A 23530-nucleotide genomic window follows, 5' to 3' on the forward strand; every position below is an offset into this window, starting at 1 on the left:
TTTGGTTAAGGTTAGGGTTCTACCCAATATGCCAATCATCTCTAGTTCTATCTTTTTCAGTTGGTGAATACTCTTTAAAAAAAAAAAAAGTGAGGAGGGACCTTCAACATGGCGGAGGAGTAGGACATGGAGATCACCTTCCAACCCACAAATACATCAAAAATACATCTACATGTGGAACAACTCCTACAGAACACCTACTGAACGCTGGCAGAAGACCTTAGACTTCCCAAAAGGTAAGAAACTCCCCACGTACCTGGGTAGGGCAAAAGAAAAAAGAAAACATCAGAGACAAAAGAATAGGGACAGGACCTGCACCAGTGGGAGGGAGCTGTGAAGGAGGAAAAGTTTCCACACACTAGGAAGCCCCTTCACTGGCAGAGACAGGGGATGGCGGGGGGGAAGCTTTGGAGCCATGGAGGAGAGTGCAGCAACAGGGGTGCAGAGGGAAAAGTGGAGAGATTCCTGCACAGAGGATCAGTGCTGACCAGCACTCACCAGCCTGAGAGGTCTGTCTGCTTACCCGCTGGGACAGGTTGGGGCTGGGAGCTGAGGCTCGGGCTTCAGAGGTCAGATCCCAGGGAGAGAACTGGGGTTGGCTGTGTGAACACAGCCTGAAGGGGGCTAGTGCGCCATGGCTAGCCAGGAGGGAGTCTGGGAAAAAGTCTGGAACTGCCTAAGCGGCAAGGGACCATTGTTTTGGCGTGCATGAGGACAGGGGATTCAGAGCACTGCCTAAATGAGCTCCAGAGACGGGCATGAGCTGCAGCTATCAGCACGGACACCAGAGACTAGCATGAGATGTTAAGGCTGCTGCTGCAGCGACCAAGAAGCCTGTGTGCAAGCACAGGTCACTATCCACACCTCCCCTCCTGGGAGCCTGTGCAGCCTGCCACTGCCAGGGTCCCGTGATCCAGGGACAGTTTTCCCAGGAGAACACACAGCACACCTCAGGCTGTTGCAACATCACGCCAGCCTCTGCTGCCACAGGCTCGCTCTGCATTCCGTACCACTCCCTCCCCCCCGGCCTGAGTGAGCCAGAGCCCCCGAATCAGCGCTCCTTTAACCCCGTCCTGTCTTGGCGAAGAACAGATGCCCTCAGGTGACCTACACGCAGAGGCGGGGCCAAATCCAAAGCTGAATCCCAGGAGCTGTTCGAACAAAGAAGAGAAAGGGAAATTTCTCCCAGCAGCCTCAGGAGCAGTGGATTAAATCTCCACAATCAGCTTGATGTAGCTTGCATCTGTGGAATACCTGAATAGGCAACGAATTATCCCAAAATTGAGGCGGTGGACTTTGGGAGCAACTGTAGACTTGGGGTTTGTTTTCTGCATCTAATTTGTTTCTGGTTTTATGTTTGCTTTAGTTTAGTATTTAGAGCTTATTATCATTGGTAGATTTGTTTATTGATTTGGTTGCTCTCTTCCTTTTTTTAAAAAAAAATATATATTTTTCCTTTTTCTCTTTTTGTGAGTGTGTATGTGTATGCTTCTTTGTGTGATTTTGTCTATATAGCTTTGCTTTTACCTTTTGTCCTAGGGTTGTGTCTGTCCGTTTTGTTGTTGTTGTTGTTTTTTAGTATAGTTTTTAGCACTTCTTATCATTGGTGGATTTGTTTCCTGATTTGGTTGCTCTCTTCTTTCTTTCTCTTTTTTTTATTATTTTTATTTTTAACAATTAAAAAATTTTTTTTATTTTAATAACTTTCTTTTCTTTCTTTCCTTCCTCCCTTCCTCCCTCCCTCCCTCCCTCCCTCTCTCCCTCTCTCTCTCTCTTTCTCTCTTTCTTTCTTTCTTTCTTTCTCTCTCTCCCTTTTCTTCTGAGCTGAGTGGCTGACAGGGTCTTGGCTCTCTGGCCGGGTGTCAGGCCTGAGCCTCTGAGATGGGAGAGCCAAGTTCAGGACATTGGTCCACCAGAGACCTCCCAGCCCCATGTAATATCAAACAGCAAAAGTTCTCCCAGAGATCTCTGTCTCAACGCTAAGACCCAGCTCCACTCAACAACAAGCAAGCTCCAGTGCTGGACACCCCATGCCAAACAACTAGCAAGACAGGAACACAACCCCACCCATTAGCAGAGAGGCTGCCTAAAATCATAATAAGGTCACAGACACCCCAAAACAGTGTCTGTTTTGCCCACCAGATGCAGTCCTGCCCACCGGAAAGACAAGATCCAGCCTCATCCACTAGAACACAGGCACCAGTCCCCTCCAACAGGAAGCCTACACAAGCCACTGAACCAACCTTACCCACTGGGGACAGACACCAAAGACAACGGGAACTACGAACCTGCAGCCTGTGAAAAGGAGACCCCAAACACAGTAAGTTAAGCAAAATGAGAAGACAGAGAAAAACACAGCAGATGAAGGAGCAAGGTAAAACCCCACCAGACCAAACAAATGAAGAGGAAATAGGCAGCCTACCTGAAAAAGAACTTAGAGTAATGATAGCAAAGATGATCCAAAATCTTGGAAATAGAATGGAGAAAATACAAGAAACGTTAACAAGGACCTAGAAGAACTAAATAGCAAACAAACAATGATGAACAACACAATAAATGAAATTAAAAATTCTCTAGAAGGAATCAATAGCAGAATAACTGAGGCAGAAGAATGGATAAGTGACCTGGAAAATAAAATAGTGGAAATAACTACCGCAGAGCAGAATAAAGAAAAAAGAATGAAAAGAATTGAGGACAGTCTCAGAGACCTCTGGGACAACATTAAATGCACCAACATTTGAATTATAGGGGTCCCAGAAGAAGAAGAGCAAAAAAAAGGGACTGAGAAAATATTTGAAGAGATTAGAGTTGAAAACTTCCCTAATATGGGAAAGGAAATAGTCAATCAAGTCCAAGAAGCACAGAGAGTCCCATACAGGGTAAATCCAAGGAGAAACATGCCAAGACACATATTAATCAAACTATCAAAAATTAAATACAAAGAAAAAATATTAAAAGCAGCAAGGGAAAAACAACAAATAACATACAAGGGAATCCTCATAAGGTTAACAGCTGATCTTTCAGCAGAAACTCTGCAAGCCAGAAGGGAGTGGCAGGACATATTTAAAGTGATGAAAGGGAAAAACCTACGACCAAGATTACTCTACCCAGCAAGGATCTCATTCAGATTTGACGGAGAAATTAAAACCTTTACAGACAAGCAAAAGCTAAGAGAATTCAGCACAAGCAAACCAGCTTTACAACAAATGCTAAAGGAACTTCTCTAGGCAGGAAACACAACAGAAGGAAAAGACCTACAATAACAAACCCAAAACAATTATGACAATGGTAATAGGAACATACATATCAATAACTACCTTAAATGTAAATGGATTAAATGCTCCAACCAAAAGACACAGACTGGCTGAATGCATACAAAAACAAGACCTGTATATATGCTGTCTATAAGATACCCACTTCAGACCTAGGGACACATACAGACTGAAAGTGAGGGGATGGAAAAAGATATTCCATGCAAATGGAAATCAAAAGACAGCTGGAGTAGCAATTCTCATATCAGACAAAATAAACTTTAAAATAAAGACTATTACAAGAGACAAAGAAGGACACTACATAATGATTAAGGGATCAATCCAAGAACAAGATAGAACAATTGTAAATATTTATGCACCCAACATAGGAGCACCTCAATACATAAGGCAAATGCTAACAACCATAAAAGGGGATATCGACAGTAACACAATCATAGTAGGGGACTTTAACACCCCACTTTCACTAATGGACAGATCATCCAAAATGAAAATAAATAAGGAAACACGAGCTTTAAATGATACATTAAACAAGATGGACTTAACTGATATTTATAGGACATTCCATCCAAAAACAACAGAATACACTTTCTTCTCAAGTGCTCATGGAACATTCTCCAGGACAGATCATATCTTGGGTCACAAATCAAGCCTTGGTAAATTTAAGAAAATTGAAATCGTATCAAGTATCTTTTCCGATCACAATGCTATGAGACTAGATATCAATTACAGGAAAAAAAATCTGCAAAAAATACAAACACATGGAGGCTGAACAATACACTACTAAATAACCAAGAGATCACTGAAGAAATCAAAGAGGAAATCAAAAAATACCTAGCAACAAATGACAATGAAAACACGACCTCCCAAAACCTATGGGACGCAGCAAAAGCAGTTCTAAGAGGGAAGTTTATAGCAATACAATCCTACCTCAAGAAACAGGAAACATCTCAAATAAATGACCTAACCTTACACCTAAAGCAATTAGAGAAAGAAGAACAAAAAAACCCAGACAGCCTCTTCAATAAGTGGTGCTGGGAAAACTGAACAGCTACATGTAAAAGAAAGAAATTAGAACACTCCCTAACACCATACACAAAAATAAACTCAAAATGGATTAAAGACCTAAATGTAAGGCCAGAGATTATAAAACTCTTAGAGGAAAACATAGGCAGAACACTCTATGACATAAATCACAGCAAGATCCTTTTGACTCATTTCCTAGAGAAATGGAAATATAAACAAAAATAAACAAATGGGACCTAATGAAACTTAAAAGCTTTTGCACAGCAAAGGAAACCATAAACAAGATGAAAAGATAACCCTCAGAATGGGAGAAAATATTTGCAAGTGAAGCAACTGACAAAGGATTAATCTCCAAAATTTACAAGCAGCTCATGCAACTCAATATCAAAAAAACAAACAACCCAATCCAAAAATGGGCAGAAGACCTAAATAGACATTTCTCCAAAGAAGACACACAGATAGCCAACAGGCACATGAAAAGATGCTCAACATCACTAATCATTAGAGAAATGCAAATCAAAACTACAATGAGGTATCACCTCACATTGGTCAGAATGGCCATCATCAAAAAATCTACAGACAATAAATGCTGGAGAGGGTGTGGAGAAAAGGGAACCCTCTTGCACTGTTGGTGGGAATGTAGATTGATAAAGCCACTATGGAGAACAGTATGGAGGTTCCTTAAAAAACTAAAAATAGAACTACCATATGACCCAGCAATTCCACTACTGGGCATATTCCTTGAGAAAACCATAATTCAAAAAGAGTCACGTACCACAATGTTCACTGCAGCACTATTTACAATAGCCAGGACATGGAAGCAATCTAAGTGTCCGACAACAGATGAATGGATAAAGAAGATGTGGCACATATATACAATGGAATATTACTCAGCCATAAAAAGAAACGAAATTGAGTTATTTGCAGTGAGGTGGATGGACCTAGAGACTGTCATACAGAGTGAAGTAAGTCAGAAAGAGAAAAACAAATACCTTATGCTAACACACATATATGGAATCTAAAAAAAAAAAAGGTTCTGAAGAATGTAAGGGCAATAGAGGAATAAAGACACAGATGTAGAGAATGGCCTTGAGGACACGGGGTGGGGGAGGGTAAGCTGGGACGAAGTGAGAGAATGGCATGGACATATATACACTACCAAATGTAAAATAGATAGCTAGTGGGAAGCAGCTGCATTACACAGGGAGATCAGCTCTGTGCTTTGTGTCCACCTAGCGGGGTGGGATAGGGATGATGGGAGGGAGGCGCAAGAGGGAGGTGATATGGGGATGTATGTATATGTATAGCTGATTCACTTTGTTATACAACAGAAACTAACACACCATTGTAAAGCAATTATACTCCGATAAAGATGTTAAAAAAAAAAAAAGCAACATGTAGGGGGATCCCGAAAAAGCTCTTACCTCTCCTGAAGTCCTATGGGCTTCATTTTGAAAGGAGAAGGGCAGACAGAGGTGGTGGCTTTGATCTCAGGAGTGTATTGGCCTTCAGGGTCCACAACCACATTCAGTACCTTTGGAACCTGCTCAGGCTGGACCAAACTGTTGGCTGTCTTGGCCTCAGACTGTGCTGGCTGTAATGCAATGGGTGATAGGTGGATCTCCTGATTTTTCTCTTTATCTTGTCTCAGGGAAAGCTGAAATTTTTCTTTTAATCTGTAAAGAATCTATAGAAGGAGATATAAAGTGTTCCTGTCACATTTTTCATGTTCAACAACAAAGTATGATCTCCTCCATCCCAACCTAGAAGACAAACCAAAATAAGGTTTGATGATAGTACAAGTAAGGAAAGCTTTCTAGGATGATTTCTCAGTTTTATGGTATTGAAGATTTTCCTCAAAAAGATATGCTATTTGTTTCTAGTTATGGAGCACAAACATATTAAATATATACATACATGATCTACTCCTCAAATATAATTCAAAAGCAAATATGGCTAATTTTATAAAAGTGTCAGATGTCAGTTTGATCACATGTAAGCTCTTATTCAAAATGACTGAAATGGAAAACTTATAGAAGGAATAACCATGAAATGGGGGCTTGTGACATGTTTAGAAACAGAGATTTGTATCCAGTACAACATGTAAGAAGAAAGTCTTGCCAAGTATTAACTAAAGAATAGTAATGCTATAAGCCACAATTTCTTAATGTTGGTAAATTTCTGCATTAGTCATATATTAACTTGAGTATCTGGTAAATACTTGAAAAAAATTAAATTTAGGATATGTGTCAAAGAATAATTTGGGCAACCAGCATTTTCTTTCTTACCCTTTGCTCCTTTAAATTTTTAATGCATGTAGAAAAACCACAAAAGTATCATGTTCCTTCATTTTCAGAGCTCTTTCTAGAATGGCTAATTCAATCCAGAAAACTTTTAAACTTTTAAAAGAACTAGACTGACTTTGCTGGGACACTTCAGTGAACCAAATTGTGAGGCGAGCTAAGTTTTCCCTTCCTGTCCTCAGTCTTCCCTTGTTATAAGCCTTTCCCCCCCCCCTTTCTCTCCTTTCTTTTAAAAAATACTTATGAATTGTTATATTTTTATATTTTTTAAATTTATTTTATTTTTTCCAGTTTTATTAAGATATAATTGACATGTAACATTGTACACGTTTACGATGTACCGCATAACGATTTCGTACTTTTTCTCTTTTCTTGATAATAACTCCTTTACTCCAGTTCCTACAGAGAGTAGATGTCCTTGTGTTTCTTCAAGTCTGTTCTCAGGGAGGTGATTTGATAAGTTATTCACATGAAGTGGCGACTCAACCTGTGATCTGCAATTATAGCACTGATGAGAGCAGCATCTTAAAAAACCTTTAGGCCAATCAGACTCCCTGTTTAATTTCTGGAGCCCATTAGCTGAATGACTGTTATTTTAGGGGAGAGGGCAGTCCTGGCACTTGTCAACCACATTTACTCTAACTAGTCTTGAGGCTAATTTTTTCTTTCCAATTGCCTTTAAATTCTAGTCACCTCTATATTTGAAATCTACTGAAAATATATAAGATCGAAATATATATAAATTCTTGTTAAAGGATGAACACTGATGAGAATTTATTTCAGGGAAATTTTAGAAAATATTTGTCCGGTATTCTCAAAATATATTGGTAAAAAACAGTCTGTTGGACAAAATATGATTATAAAAAAAGAATCAGGATGAAATAAAAACACAACAATCTAAGATGAGAAGGTATCAGACTGAGATTAAGAAGAAAAGAATTCAAAGAACTGAAAACTCAGCAGCAGGGTGTAAGTCTTCTTTTAAGCAATAAGGAACAGAGCTGAGAATGCAGAAAATACAATCAGTGGTGGATATGGCAAAGTTGAGAGACTGCCTGGAATTTATAGCAAAGGATGAACAAATGAAGATGAAAACAAGAGAAAAGACGGGATATGGATGTCAGAGAAGAGTCATGGTAAATAATAAACAAGAATAAATGAGAGGGAAGCAAGTCATTCAAAACTATTTTTCAGCGCCCACTTACTTTATGCCTTGTGTGAGGTACAGGGTATTCCGTTGTGAACAAAATAGAGTGTACCCTGTTCTTATGGAATTTAGGGATATGGAATGAAAAAAGTTCTTAGTTTTTTTTTTTTTTTAAAGTGTGTCAATTGAAAGAAGAGTAAATGTGAGAAGAAAATCGAGCAATTTTTGTGACTTGAGGAAAAACGCACATTATCGAGGATGCATGAACCCCATACCCAGATAAATTGATGTTCATGTGAATAAAGCCAACAGAAAGAATTTCTCAGATACATAGCATCTCAGAAAATATATTACCTGTCTACCCTTCTTGAAAAATTTTACTCAAAATCATGAGAAATATGACTCAGAATGAAGAACTGAAGAAGTAGAAATTGCAATATGAAAGGGAGCTCTGGAATTATTTAAACTCAGAATGAAAATGAAATCTAATTATGTCTCAGTTCCAACATCTCAGGTTGTAATAACAATAAAGAAGCTCGAGAAAGGCAGAGAAATAAAAAATAGAGGTGAATGTATGTTAAGTGACTTTTTAGTTAGGGATACAGAGGGAATGGGAGTTAGAGCGGTCACTAGAGGTCCTTCTGACCTAATTATACATTAAAGAAATTGCAGTCTAGCTAAATAACGTTTAGCTGCTGGTCCAAAGTCAGCAGTTAGCCGTGGCAGAGCCAAACTCAAAGGCAGCTCTGCCTCACAGGCCTGGTCACTTCCCACCCCTTACATGCCCTTCGCTACACCATCCTTCTTAAAGATTGACTCTGAAATCACATCGGCTGCCGATGTGATTCTCACCACTGCGTTTCAACAGCACCAAATCTAAGGGTATATCTTTTGTACATTGGAAGCTCTCTTTAAGGAAAAGGACTCTATGAACATATAAGTTGTAACTAGATATGCATATTAAAATACTGAAGATGAATACCCTTACCCTGTGCATAATGCCTAAGGATGGGGAGGTTTTTTCCAACTTACTGCTTCTTTTCAGTTTCTATGACCCTCAAAAGGCACTTTGCCGCCACTCTGCACAAACAAAAACCACACTAGAACAATATCAATCAGATGACACATCTGTGTTAAGCTAAATACCTAATTACTAAAAGATGAGGCAATTCGAATTTAAGGTGGGACAGCTTTTTATTTTTTTAATTGTAAGCAAGTTATTTTCCTGAATGAGAAAAACAAACATATCTGTAACTTTACAAAAATATATTTAATAGAAGATAATGCATATATTGTATATTCTAAGTTTTTCACATCTAACTATAATATGTAAATAAAACATTCACTTGCCTGTTTACATTCGGGTTTTGGAGAAGCATATTTCAAAAATGGAAATGAGAAAGCCAAGGAAATGTCGACCTTCTCCCTAGTTCCTGACAGGCGACTTTTATGACGATGTGAGTGTAAAACTAGTTCAAGTCCAAAGTCCTTCTTTACCATCCGCGAGCTTATGTTCTTGATGGAGAACCTTTGCCACATACTTTACAATCATCTGTTTACTTTATCTCTGTTTAGAGGTCAATTTTTTAATCTATATCTATGTAGTACGTGTAAAAATGGATTTCTACATCTTTAATTAGGGAAAAGCAGAACTTGGAGAAGATACAGTGTTTCTAAGACACTGTTTAAATACTCAGCAGAGAGATTTGGGCTGTCTGATAAAATGTGGAAAGAATTGGAGAGGTTGCTACTTGGCAATAGAGCAGTTGTCATGGAATTAAGCTCTAACGGAGTGTTTCTCAACCGGCAGGGATTTTGCCCTTCAGGGGACATTTGGCAACGTCTGGAGACCTTTTTTGGTTGTGGTACTGGGGTGTGTGCAGCGTGCTACTGGCATCTAGCAGGCAGAGGCTGGAGAAAATGCTAAGTACCCTACAATACACAGGACAGCCCCTTTCCCCCCTGACAGAATTATCCAGTCCAAAGTGTCAGCAATGCTGCTGTCGAGAAACTGGTATAAGGGACCTTAAAAATAATCTGGTATAATCTCTTCACTTCACATTTAAACCCAGAGCGGTTGAATGATTTATGGTAGGTTAGAAATGAAGTCTAGGATCCGGGCTTCCTGACTTATGCCTGTAACCATTCTACTCTACTGTGTCTTCTAAATCCCGACAGCCTTCTCCCCAACCTCTTTTCCAAAGCCTCTGGAAAAGTGATGTCAGAAATTTTTCTCTGCACAGATCAAGATCTGGAATATACCATATGCATTTTTCTCTATATGAATGCACTTTGTTTCCAAACTCAACCTAAAAGCTGCCATAGGAATGGCAAGTCAATATTTTTGACTTTCCCTTTAAGAGCTTCTTGTTTCAATCCTGGGATGCAATAGAGTCATTTGGTAATTTGAAAAAAGAAAGAGAATGGAATATTGAATGAAAGGATCTGTAAAAGTCAAAACTATAGCAGGAGAAAAAAAATAATAGCAGGAAGACGAGAACCAGAGAAACACAGAAATGAGAGGAAGCTAAAAAAAAGAATCCTATAAAGTTATTTTGCAGCTTATAATTTTCATTTTAAAAATCTTATTAAGTGGTACACCTTAAACGTACACAGTGTTATATGTCAAATATATTTCAATAAAAAAACACATAGGTGGGTAACACACAAAACATCTGTTTGGATTAAAATATGTTCAAATCTCAAAATGATGTCACCAACTAACAGTCATAGCATTTGTCCTTTGCAGTAGTTTATAGTTAGCTCTGAAATAGTTCATTCATTCATTTCTTTCAGTTTAAATGTGAATCAATTGCTACTACGTTCCAGAAACAACATTGTGGATGCAAAGATAGCACACAATCCTCACTTTTGGGAGTTCACTGGCTTCCAGAACAGAAAGATGTGTAAAAATGATGTCCAGTACCAGATACTAGGTGCAAAAACAGAGAGGTGTCAACAGCAGGTATGGTGTGGTACACATTTATCACCTCTGTCTGGGTTGAATGTCTCTGATTAACACAGGCATTCCCATTTATTCCTGGACCCCTTTGTGGCCAGAAATAGATGTTCACAAGATAGTGTGACAGGACTGGAAGAAACTAACAGTGTGACTCCTTTATACATGAGATCACGGTAAAGAGCCCAGCCTTTTAATCCAGATAGACTTGGGTTTGAATTCCAATGCCTCCCCTCAGACACCCACACACATATACCCACCCACTGCTTGTTCTTGGTCAAGTCACTTATCTTCTCTGATTCTTGGTTTCCTCTTCAGTAAAATTAGGAAACTAAAATACATTAACTGTTTATACATAGGGCCTACAATTAATAATACTGTATTGTATACTTAAAAGTTCGCTAAGAGGATAGATCTTACATTAAGTGCTCTTATCACAACACAAAATAATAATAATAAATAAAGAGGGCAGGAGGAAACTTTTGGAGGTGATATATATGTTCATGACATAGATTGTGGTGATGGTTTTATGGATGTGTGCTTATCTCCAAACTCATCGAGTTGTTTACATTCAACATGTACAGCTTTTTGTATGTCAATAAAGTGGTTTTAAAAATACATTGTTTAGTACCAGGCAGTAAATTTAGTACCAGTAAATGGCAGTAAATGGAAGAAAATAATCATTATTATTGTTATTATTATTTTTCTTATTATTGAGAGGGTTGTATTTTGAGCTAAATGGTTTTTATTAACCAGAAGAAAACTGAAAATTAGTTTGAGACATGCCTACTTTGGTAAATGGTTCTGTAAACAAAGTGTTTCAGCTAGGAATCTAGTCCCATTTTCCTCAATCCCTAGGAATTATATATAACATATTAGAAAAGTATGGCTATTTATGTCCACCTTTGACATGCATTTTCTTTGTGATGCTTGGGCTGTAGTAGGTAGTCTGGTAAAGAATTTCCTGCCTCAGCTACCAAGACCATGACTACAGAAACTCTTTGGATGACACATGAATGGCTCTTCTATGGGTCTAACAAGCCAGAGCTTTTATTGACCCAAACAGCTCTTTTTTATGTGTTTTCTAAAATCGCTTTTCAGTAGCAATCTGGTTTATAGACAGCTCTACCTACATTCCATAAATACTTTTGCACTTGTCAATAAACCTCTAAGTGCACTGAAGATCTAATGTAGATGATAAGCGGTGTTCTTTCTATTATTTATTCCAACTTAAGGACTAATTCTTCTTAGTAATATATTCCTCCACCTAAAACAGACTGAATGGATTGGAAGTTGCCCACACATTTTTTTCTTGGAAAATTGTATTTGTCTATTTGTTGCACCACCCACTCTACATTCACATTTGAGAGGTGCTAAATAAGTCGCACATTTGAAAATGTCATGCATGTCTAATTTTATGCCTGGCAACACACATTTTTTCTTAAATTTTAAGGAAAGTAAATAATATGCCACATTTCAAACATTTTGCCAAGGCTTATGTTATTGTTACAGAGCACATAATCCTCCATGACAGCAATTTACCTATATAATTTCATAATAAAACCACATGCTTTTCATTTCTATGATATGAGAAAGGCTTGGACACAAATAATGGCATTTGATCTTTCATAAACATAATTAATGCCAGAGGGAAATTTCTGAGTTATATCTTTTCCTTTGCCATGGAATCAACAAAATTATGGGAAACAGAAACCAGAATATACTTGTTTGAAAATCACAAAAGTGATAGTATAACTATTACTGAGAGATCCAAGGAAAAACTTACTTTAAATCAAGATCAGTATCAAAAACATTTGAACAAGTACAAAGATAAGCTTATTTTAGAGAATCACATTTGACTAGTCCCTAAATGTGAACTGTTTACTTGTCAGTGGTTAAGCTGTATCAGATAAATACAACTTCACCTTAATCCTGTCTATCAGGTAGTATTTATTTTTCTATCAATATTAATTCCTTTCTGTACTACTGGTTCCCCTGTTATTTTTAAAGTGACCCTTTCACATTAAAAAGTAAGAGAGTGTTTGAAATATATCATTCTACTACTTTCATTTATTCAAGAACTGTTGGAATACAAATCAAAATGTGTTTCTTCTCTCTCACTACTCCCCATCTCCAATGCATTCCTCTCCCAGGAAATGGAAGCACCACCCATCCAAGTAGTCAGTCAAATAATGTAGGAGTCATCCTTCATTTTTTCTCTTTCTTCCTCCCAGAGAATCAGTACACAGCAAGTCCTGTGAGTTCCACCTGCAAATAAATCTCCATCCTTCACTTCTCTCCATCTACACCATCACCCTCTACTCTGGGCCGCCATCATATTTCTCATCAGGCTAATACAATAGCTGCCAGAAAGGCCCTCCTGCTCCCACACTTCACCCCAAGCTCTGTCCCCAACCACTCGCCACCAACAGAGACCACAATCTTTTAAAATACACAAATCAGATCACATCAAAGCTGTGCCTAAAACACTCAGCTTACACCCTTCTCCTGGAAACCAGAGAGGCCCAGCTGCCCCACCTGCCATATCCTCTGTCAGGGAGCCCCTTTCCTACATGTTCGTATGTCTCAGGTGTCTCTGATTGCTTCACTACCTATTGCTCCGGCTCACTATCACCTCTTCATGGCCCTTAAGCTTTTGAGTTTCTACAAAATTAATAAACTTTATTTTTTAAAAGCAGTTTTATGTTTACAGAAAAACTGAGCAGAGAGCACAGAGTTCTCATATACCCCCTCTCCCATAGCTCCCTCAGCAGCTTTCCCTGTTATTAACATCTTGCATTCGCGTGGCATACTTGTTACTATTGAGCCTACACTGATATGCTATCATTAATGAAGTCTAGAATGTAGATCAGGGCTCACTCTCAGTGTTGTACATTCTGTGGGTTTTGACAAATCCCTAATGTCATGCACGCACCATTACAGTATCATACAGAATAGGCTCACTGCCCTAAAGGTCCAGCTCTTCATCCCACAGCTTCTGGCAACCACTGACCTTTTTACTGTCTCTATAGTTTTGCCTCTGCCAGAATGTCATATACTTGGAATCACAGAATACGGTCACTACTTGATTTTTAAAAATGTTAACGTAATTATTGTCTGGGTGCCCCTCTGGACTATAGGACTCATGAACACAGGGACCTCACCTGTCTTGTTCCTTCCTTTGTCCACAGGGCCAACAACAGGCTCACAGAGAGCCCTCTGCAGGAATTCCTGGATTGAATGAATGGATGAATCTACCTACCAGCCCAGTAGGGAGCAATCACCTACACACTTCTGAAACATTCCTTTCTCAGTTTGTTCTAGTAACTTTGGAGCAGCCTTATTTAGATTTTTGAATTTTACATGGATGTTTTGCAGACACTGGAAAAGGAAGAGTTAGTTGTTCCCTGGCCCCAGGTAGGTGAGGGTGTGGCTACTACAAGTCCTATTACTACTCGCGATCAGTATGTCAGGCAGGAGTTCATCCAGTCATGGTGGATACAGGGGCGCTCCCTGAGTTGGAGATGCAGAATCTGGAGCATATCTAACAAGTTGAATGGCAACCTCTGCTCTGCCTCTCTCAGCCCTCTAGGACTCACCAGCTGCTTGGGAATCTGCTTTCCCACTTTCCTCCTTGCCTTTGCTCTTCTGAATTGTTACGTATTTACTCCCTGAATAATCTCCATTTTTATCACTCTGTATCCCTTTCTAGCCTCCCCTTCCTTCCAACGTTCCAAGCAGAAAAATACCCTAATTGTGACTTATGAGAGGGAGGACAACACTTGAGATTTCCTTTATTTAAAAAAGAAGAACCACATATTTCAAAACACAATTAACCGTAACAAGGAACCACACCCTCTCTACCTAAAAAATGCCCAGAGGTCTCTGCCAAAATTTCCATAAAACCTCCAACTTTCATTAAAATTCTTTACCCTTAATCTCCACTATTTAAGACGTAAAAATCCGTTTTCTTACTCAATTCTTAAATTATTCTTTTGTCGATATTGTCACAATTTTTAGAAATCTTCTCTCTTAGTGCCTGGCCCATAGGAGATGCCTCTAAATTCATGATGATAGAAACTTTAGGGTGAATGGGAGCTTGCTACTTTCTGTATTTTAGATTCTAATAAATATGCCCATCTTCACCCTATTCAAGGCCTTAATTGTTTTATATCCTTCAAGTTGAGACCCACTCAGCCTCTGTTTTCCAAACGGGGCCCTAATCTTTCTAACATAAACCTCTTCCAGGAGGAGGAGCAGAAATAAACAAAATCCGTTAAGACACTTAGCAACACTGTTGGTTGCGGGAAGAATAATTAGCATGATGTCTTTGGGGGGGGGGCTTTTAAAAACTAAGGAAGGAATATTTTTTAAAATGTGCAAAATTAAAAAGAACATAGCACACAGGAAGAAAAGATATTAAAACCCATCTGTAAACTTCAAATATTTTAAGTTATATCACAGAATTTTCAAAAGAATAGGAAAATCTTATCATTCTATTGGAAAGGTAACTGTTAACTCATTTAGTACCGAAGAGCACTGCCTAGTCTAGTGTGTTTAGGTTTATTTGGGGTTCTATGTTTTTAATATGAAATCTACTTTTAAAGTCTTCATATCTATAATTTGTAATTTACAGAGCTATTTGCAGTATATACTTTCATACCTTTACATTATTCATTCACCTAAAAAATTAGTTGATTATGGATTGTTTAGCCCTTTAGCCTATAATTGTCTCCTTTTCATGCCTGGAATTTCATATATTACTTTCAAGGCCCTTTAAAAATAAGAAAACCTTATTTTTGCTCATTAAGAAGTAAGCTTGCCCCAAGACATATTTCTTTTTAAAATTTTTCCCAAGTTGCATAAAGATAATATAAAAGAAGAAATAAAGCAAGTCCAAAGTGTACCCATGAGACTTAAATGACTTTGAGGATTTCAGTGACCTCGGTAAATCACTTTCTAAAACTTCGTTCTCAGGGTTGATCAAGTCACGAAAAGCCTCAGTGCAATTACAGTCTTATTCAGCAAGTCAGAATCCATAATTCCGTAGGTTTTCCTTTAGCTATCACTCTGCTGTCAGATGTGAAATATTCCCAACCTAACAGGGTCATAGTCTTGCTTCTGTTCTCAGTCTTTTCAACATTCTTTTGAATGGCAATATATCCAATAATATTAAGCAGTGGGCTCAGTAAAGGATAAAATATATAAAGAAGCAAACTTACCATCAAACACGTTACTATAATAACAAATATGCTGAGAAAAATGACAACAGCATAAAATCCTTCTTTGCTCCAGATTTTGTCCGCTTCATGCTGCCCTTGTAAAACATTTTTCTTTGAAAGCAAAACAGAAAGTCCGATGTTAAATGAGAGCTTGAGGAGACTGGCGTTCTTATCAGACACTAAACATATTTTTAGCTTGATTCCATTCAGTGTAGTAGAACACACCTACATCCCCCGCTGCCAGAGCTGCTTCTCAATCTGATCTAAGACATTGGATTGCCGTTCTTATACATTAAGATGCTATTTTATCTCCTGTACAGGAGGAAGCATGCCCGACATGGCATATCGGGCCCTAGGCTTTGTGAGTGTCCCTCAAGGTCTCTCTTGGAAACTACCTGGTTCACAGGTGAGAGAGTTCTGTTCTTTTCTGTGCTGAGGAAATTGTTTATGAAGCTCTCCTTAATCTGCTTTCAGGCTCCTCCCATAACATCAACACCCTGCTTTATGTGCTGTAATACTGCTCTCAGCTTTTAAACAGAAGTGAAACAGGTGCAAACAAAATCTCATGATGCATCAATAAACAGAGCAACAATGTCGGCATATTGCCTTCTTTCGTGTTTTTTTTTTTTCTTTTATGAAATCTTTTTTTAAAAATGCAGTCTATTTTGTCAAAATCTGATTAATGTACCACTTTAACCACATAAATTGTTAGGATTTTATATTTTATTTAAAGCAACAGGGAACACCAGCATGTCCAGAATTATTTGGCACTAAAAGGGAAAATAGTTTTACTTTAATTTATTTCTTTCTTTGTTTATTTACTTAGCTTACTATTTGAGGGGTGGAAGGGTAGAGAAAAAGCATGAATAACATGTGAATGAGTGGTTTAGTTTTATTTTACCCATTCTTTTTAAAAAAGCACATCTACTAAAATCACATCTTATAATAATGCAGTAAAATTTAATAATTCAGTGAAATTTATAGATTTATGGTTAAAGAAAATTGACCTTGAAACCAAATGGTCCACAATTAGGAAAAGAATATAAAGGCTAAATCAAGTCAAATGCTCCCACTCATCTAAAATTACATTTTGTTGGAGTCTGCTTTTTCCCCTTTTGGTTGCGATGTCTCTAATGATTAAGAAAGCCTTGAGAAGCATGATAGTGAATGATGAAAGGCCACATGGAGAGTGGCCCTGGAGAATGAGAGGTCATCTTGTGCATTCCAGCATCAGATGAATTCCCAGCTTAATGTAACCCCAGGGATGACTTCAGCCTATACTATGTGGAAAAGAAGAACCACCCAGCTGATCCTAGTCAACCTACAGAGTCATGAGAAATAAATAGTAGTTGTCTCAAAAAGAAAAAAAAAAAAAAAAGCCTTCAGCAAAACCTGTTCTTGTAGGTGTCTGAACTTGGAAATCATTGTTAATTATTTTTCAAGACTTAAAAAAAAAAATGCATTCCACATTTGTAAACTAGACAAAAAGAAATATTTGCCTTGAAAAATATTTTATGAAAACTTTAATCCTGAAACTCAAGCGAGTCTTGGTGGGGAGTTGAACAAAACAGAATGGAAAGGATCTTTGAGTTCAATTGTGGTTACAATAACTATGTGAGGAAGACCTCTATTGCTTGAAGTAGTTGAGTTTCCATTTCCTTTGCTTGTAAAATATAGATATGCTCACTGTAATATCTTGCCTTCTTTAAGACATAGACACATTTATAGATGCAAGAAATGATTTATGCATGTTTTTAAAATACATAAATGGTAAGTTGATGGAGAATCTGAAAATACTTGCTTGATGAAATGAGTAGAAACCAATATGTCTTGAAAAGGAAATCTTGGGTTCAAGTGACAACTTGTCTTTTACTCATTGACCTTAGCCAGATCATATTTTATTCCAATGCCTCTGTACACATAGCTGGAAACTAATAGAAAACTCTTGTAGAAATCAAATATAAATATGGAAATGAGTTTTTTTGCAGGCAAATAAATAGCATCTATTGCTTGCTATAAAAGCAAACCACTTAAGCCTTCAAGTAGGCAGCATAAACTTGTCAAATTTAAGTGTGAGGATCTGAGCTTTAGTTCATGTAAAATTTGAATTAAAAAAGGAGTGGTTAGGTGGGTGGAAAGCGATTTTGTGTTCCTAACCTGATTTGGTTCATTTCTTTTTTTTCCTACTATAGTTCCACACCTCCTGGAATACCAACATGTTCCTTTCTGCTTAAGACAAATCTATTTTGTTTTCTCTTTTAACCAAAGCAGTAATGATGGAGGAATTAACCTCCCACCCCTCCATCCCCCGCCCCCAGTTAGAAAGACACATGTTTTGAACTCTTAGAACTTAGCCACTGCACTTTCTTGGTAAATAGATTTCCTTCTGAGTCATGCTAGTCCTGCTGAGCACTACTATATTTGTACAGAGATCTAAAAACCTTGATAAGGGCAGGGTAATAAATGGAAAAGTTTGTACTTAAGATCCCACAAGTCATAAGATTGTAATTCACAAGACTCTCCAATCTAACCTTTGTATAAGGTTAATGTGATGCCTTTTACATTTTGACAGGGGACTGAGGGTTCAATAATTCAGAGGCTCTATGGCTGGGTCAAAACCAGTGCACTGTATCATCTTAACGTCTTATGTCACAACAATATCACTTTCCCTTTAACTTTGTGGCAGTGAAAGAAGCTGCTGGGTATTGTTTTGTTTGATTGTATAAAATTTGGGCAGTTTCCGGTACCGATAGCAATGGCTTCTCTATATCCTGTTTAATAATTTGATGTACTATAGTTTTCTTTTCTTTTCTTTTTTTAAAACCAATTCTGACCCCAAATGCTGGGAGAGATGATACAGAGACTTTCAGAGCTACATCTCTTTAGAGAGATGGAGCACACAGAATAAGAATAAAGTGGAAATGTTATAAATTAGCTGGTTAATTAATTGATTTAGGCAGATAAGTGAGTTGTATCCTACAACAATATGGTTTTGTTAGATAAATGCCAAACTTCCACTGTATCACGCACAAGGTAAACAATTCGGTCTGAGAGATCTGACCCATGTTAATTAGCATTGATTGTATTCCTCCTCCGCACTGCATGGCTAGGACTATATAATTCTTTAGACTGCTGGCTAATGTTTAAAGGAACAATCACTAAACTCGTGGATTATGATTTATATTTATTTGGTATGATTTTTTTTCTCTTTGTAAACATGCCATGAAAGTATCAGTCAGTACATTGTCCTGTTATTTAAAGAAGGTAACTTCCTCCTTTGAAACATAAGACCTGTGAAACTGTGGTAATTTGCAACTGAACAACAACAAAATCCTAAATCATTTTTTTTCACTATCATTGCAGAATGTACTGCTTCAATAGACATTGAATTTTGTAAAAACATCTAAAAATAGAAACTAAAACGATGCATTTAATTCTATTTCCCTGAGATTTAACTTATTAGGCAAGAGGAAGTCTGGTTTTTAATTTTTAGGAGCATCTTATTATAAAATAATATTTGAGGTCCTCCAATGTTCTAGGTACCATATATAAATATATAAAAGAAATAATGTCTTTGTCTCTCAAGAAACTTAAATTTGAAATAAAAATAGATGAATAAGCGAAAGGAAATCTCTATTTGGTAATTGTCTTTGTTTCCCAAGAGTCGTTTCTGATTTAAATAAAATCAAGCAAATAAAGAAATGGCAACAACAAAAAACACACCCTTCCCTGAAAGTAATTAATAAAAGTGTAGGAAGAGATGCTTCGAGACAGCATTCACCATGTTCTGTAATCCATGTAAAGGATGAAAATCCAAAATACCAATATTCCTTTTTTTGTTCTGGTAATAAACATGTTACCATAACAGAGCTATAATTTGGGGATAGAAATGTGAAAGACTGGGTCGAGGCATAAGCAGTTATTACACATTTACCACAAATGATGAATAAAGAAGTGGGGAAACTCACAGAATACCTATCAGCTTAAACAACTATCAACAAATGCTTTTGCAGAGCCTCTTGGACTGTATGTGTCTGAAGCCCCCTCTGAGGGCCTGTGCACACTGCAGACGGCTCTCTCCTGTCTGCAGTTAGAGCTTCCGATCAGAGGGTACCGCTGGGCCCATTCCAGAAGTGCCAGAACAAAACGCTCAAACAATACACCAGTCCCTGATGAAATGCTCCTTATATCCAATTAAAATACTTCCCAGTCTCCTGTAATACAATAGTTTCTAGATTCTAGATTTCCTAGATTTTTAGATTCCCATAATTTTATAAGAAAATATCATATCTTGATCATCAAACACACTTTCATTATTCAAGTGCAATACAGACCTATGGTCTATTGAGGGCTAATAGTTCTGTGACAGGCATTCAGGCTAAGCTCCTTGTCTTCACCAGGCTGAGGTGTGTTGGAGGACCCCCAAATACTTGAGTTTAATTAATTTTTTGGTATGGTGAGCTTCTCTTGGTCCGTAAATCTGGATGACTCACTAAGCTGCCATATTCCTAAAGCCTTCAGAATGGCATTTAAACTCAGAATAAAGCAACAGGACGAAATGCTTATATTATTCACTGAAAGCTTATGGGAAGCAGAATAAATTAATCTAATGGTCTTTTTAAATTTTAAAGAAGAATTGTCCGGAGCAAGATGTGTGCAAGTCAGTGTGTGAGGGGCTTGAACTCTGGGCACGGAGTTTGCTTTGATGTCCAAAAGGGAGCCCCTTCAGAGTCACATGCAAGGAGTGCTGGGGAGGGGTCAGGGTGTTTAAGCTCATGTTGACCTTTCTCCTGGTCTCTCTGAAGCGTGAAGTGACCTCTGCTTCCTCAAAACTCCCACGGCACAGTGCGGTTATGTTATCATAGCCCTGTGTTTTCCTTATCTGCTTGTCTCTTGTTGCCTTATTAGAACTCATTGAAAGCAAAAATCTTATTTTATTTGTTTTTGTGTTTGTTTGCTTACTCATTTATTTTTCTGACTTTGGACACCACCTAGCCCAGCGCTTGGCTATTTCTACGCCTATTGTATGCCAGGCCCTGAACGAAGGCACTGAAGACACAGATAAAATGAAATGAAATGCTCTCAAGGAACGACAGTGCAGAGATGGACATGAAGGCCAACACGGGGTAAGGGGTTTTTGTACTTAGCTCAATGAGAACACAAAGCCAGCACCCACATCTGTGGAGGTACGAGGGAAGGCTTCACTATACAGTAGACTGATCTTGAAACATGAAAGGTGCACAGATGGACCAACACACACACAGGCATGGGGGGAAGAAATGGTGTGGGGTGTCCTGGTGCCTATTAAGTTTGGAATGGCTGAAGCATAAACTAAGAGAGTGCTGTTCAACAATGATAAACTCAGCACACAAAGAACCATATACCATATTAAGAAATCCAGACTTGATTCTGCAGGATTTAGGAAGCCAAAGAAGAGTCATGACATTAGGAGGGCATGGCCAGATTTGCTTTTAGAAAGAGTACTCTGGTGGCAAGAAAGAAAACACTGTGTGCACGTGTGCACGTGTGCATGTGCACGTGCATGTGTGAGCTGGGGTTGGCAGCAGAGAGAGCAGGGAGGGAAGCAACACTAAATGCAGGAAGACCAGTTGGAGGTTGTTATTACAGTCGTGGTTCAATGATGAAATACATTTTCATTCTGCAGTCAAATTACATTTGTTCAGTGCCTGCTCTTTGTGAAGATTTCCATGTATTTTTTTTAAATTTAAAAATTTTATTCATATTTCAAGTTTATAAGATAAGGACTCTACCCATTTTTCCTTTCCTTTTCCTTTCTTTTCCTTCCTCCCTTCCTTCTTTTTTTCCTTCCTTCCTTCCTTTCTTCCTCCCTTCTTCCATCCCTCCCTTACTTTTTTCCTTCCTTCCTTCCTTTTTCTATACTCATTTAGGATACGAAGAAACTGAGGCTCAGAGTGGCTGATACTATGTAAAGACAGACTTAATCTCACAGGTATTAAATCACCCAAGGTCTCACACATTTTAAGTGCTGGCTTTGGGATTCAAGCTCAATCTTGTACCAAAGCTTTTTATACCATACCTGTGGCACTTGCTGTAATGAGAGGCAGTGTGTTTTACTGCAAAGGGAAATAGACTAGGAATAAGGTGTCTAGATTTTAAATATTGCTTTATACCTCATTTGCTTTGTCACCTTGATGAAATCACTTAATTTCTACGGGCCTGACTTTCTGTGTCTTTAAAATGTTCGCATGTGTTCCCTCAAGGTCTAATTCTTTGATTCTGTGAATTTAATTACATATGTTTGGGGTGATGCTCATTCTAGCAAGTTTGGAGTGGGACGGAGTAGGTGAAGTAAAAAAGAGGCTGGATTTATTCGGGAATGAGAGTATTGGAGTGGTGGGGGAAATCTGAAAAGTGCCGAATTTAGAAAGCACTATGAAGGAGATATTCATAGTTCTTAAGACTGGGTTCCTCAGCAAAAGAAAAATCACATTTCAAATTAATCCCAAGGTAGTGGAAAAAAGGGACCATTTTGACAATGAAGGCAATGAGGAGTAAACCTGCTGAGAAGGAAAGATTTGAGGGTGTTTTGGGGGACACCCCAAATTCAGTAAAATTCAGTAAAAGCAATCAATTGACAAATATACCTAAGTGGCTTTTATCCTGGACAATTCGTTGGATAAGTCAAAATAAATTATAAGGCCATAAAGATTGGAGAAGAAAGTGTCAAAAAGTGAAGCTTTCATATGAAAATGAACTTCCTTAAGGAAGAAACATATACAGTGTGAAATCAGAGAATTTTGACCCTTAGGGAGATTTTTATATTATCAAATAACACACGATAAACAGCTTTCAACTCAAAGCCTCCTAGAATTGGGTCATGTCACGCTAACTGTGCAAATTTTTAAATGAAATATTCCATGAAACAGCCTACCTCAGGGGAGACTTCTGTAATTCCAAACTGGGATAAACTTTGATGCAAAACATTGATATTAAGTGAACGCAGCACTTCTTCAGATGGCAGAGCATCAGAAATTCCTGCTTTTCGGTTTATGGGAGACACAAATAGTTCAACACTGTTCTTCTTTCCCTAGTAAAAGCAGATTATTTGTATATGTTAATAGACATTTTAAACAACTTTGGGAAATATTTTTGCCTTTCTTCTAGAAACATTAAAGAAAATCAGAGCTTTAGAATCCTAAAAGACATCTTGGAGATCACCTTTATTAGGTATTCCTGGTACACTTAATATTAGCAGCCCAAAGCCCAAAATCTTCAAATGGCCTTCTTTCAATTAGTTGACACCTCTAGCTTTGTAATTTTATATTTCATTCGATGCTGATTTATTTTCCATTCGGTATTGTAATTTTTGAGATATATTGTTCAGATGTTTCCTGAGTAATTGTGTTTAAAGAAGCATTTAAAAATCAAATGAATTAAGTAAAACCTGATTTAACAGTACAATTATTAGACATCACCACCCCATGTATTTTTTTTTTTATAAATTGTATTAATGTGAAGGCTGGACTAAGGAAGGTGATGCTGTCTTTGAAGTTGCTTCCCTGATCCTGTTCTTCACCTTAAATATGTCACACTTTTAAGATCTATTGTTTGGTAGAAACAAT

General features: G+C 37.9%; 1 protein-coding gene across 2 annotated transcripts in view; it reads right to left on the reverse strand.

Annotated features, from left to right (window-relative positions):
• Window positions 1-23530, reverse strand: part of PTPRR (protein tyrosine phosphatase receptor type R) — a 260447-nt gene that overhangs the window by 96201 nt on the left and 140716 nt on the right. For both annotated transcript variants that reach the window (XM_082351633.1, XM_082351634.1), the window contains exons 4-6: window positions 22840-22995; window positions 15927-16037; window positions 5720-5982 (exon numbers count right to left, since the gene is read on the reverse strand). In XM_082351633.1, coding sequence (XP_082207759.1) covers window positions 5720-5982; window positions 15927-16037; window positions 22840-22995 — 530 coding nt within the window. The remainder of the gene's footprint in view (window positions 1-5719; window positions 5983-15926; window positions 16038-22839; window positions 22996-23530) is intronic.

The sequence above is a fragment of the Balaenoptera borealis genome (assembly GCF_965194805.1).
Source record: "Balaenoptera borealis genome assembly, chromosome: 13".
NCBI classification, from domain to species: Eukaryota; Metazoa; Chordata; class Mammalia; order Artiodactyla; family Balaenopteridae; genus Balaenoptera; species Balaenoptera borealis.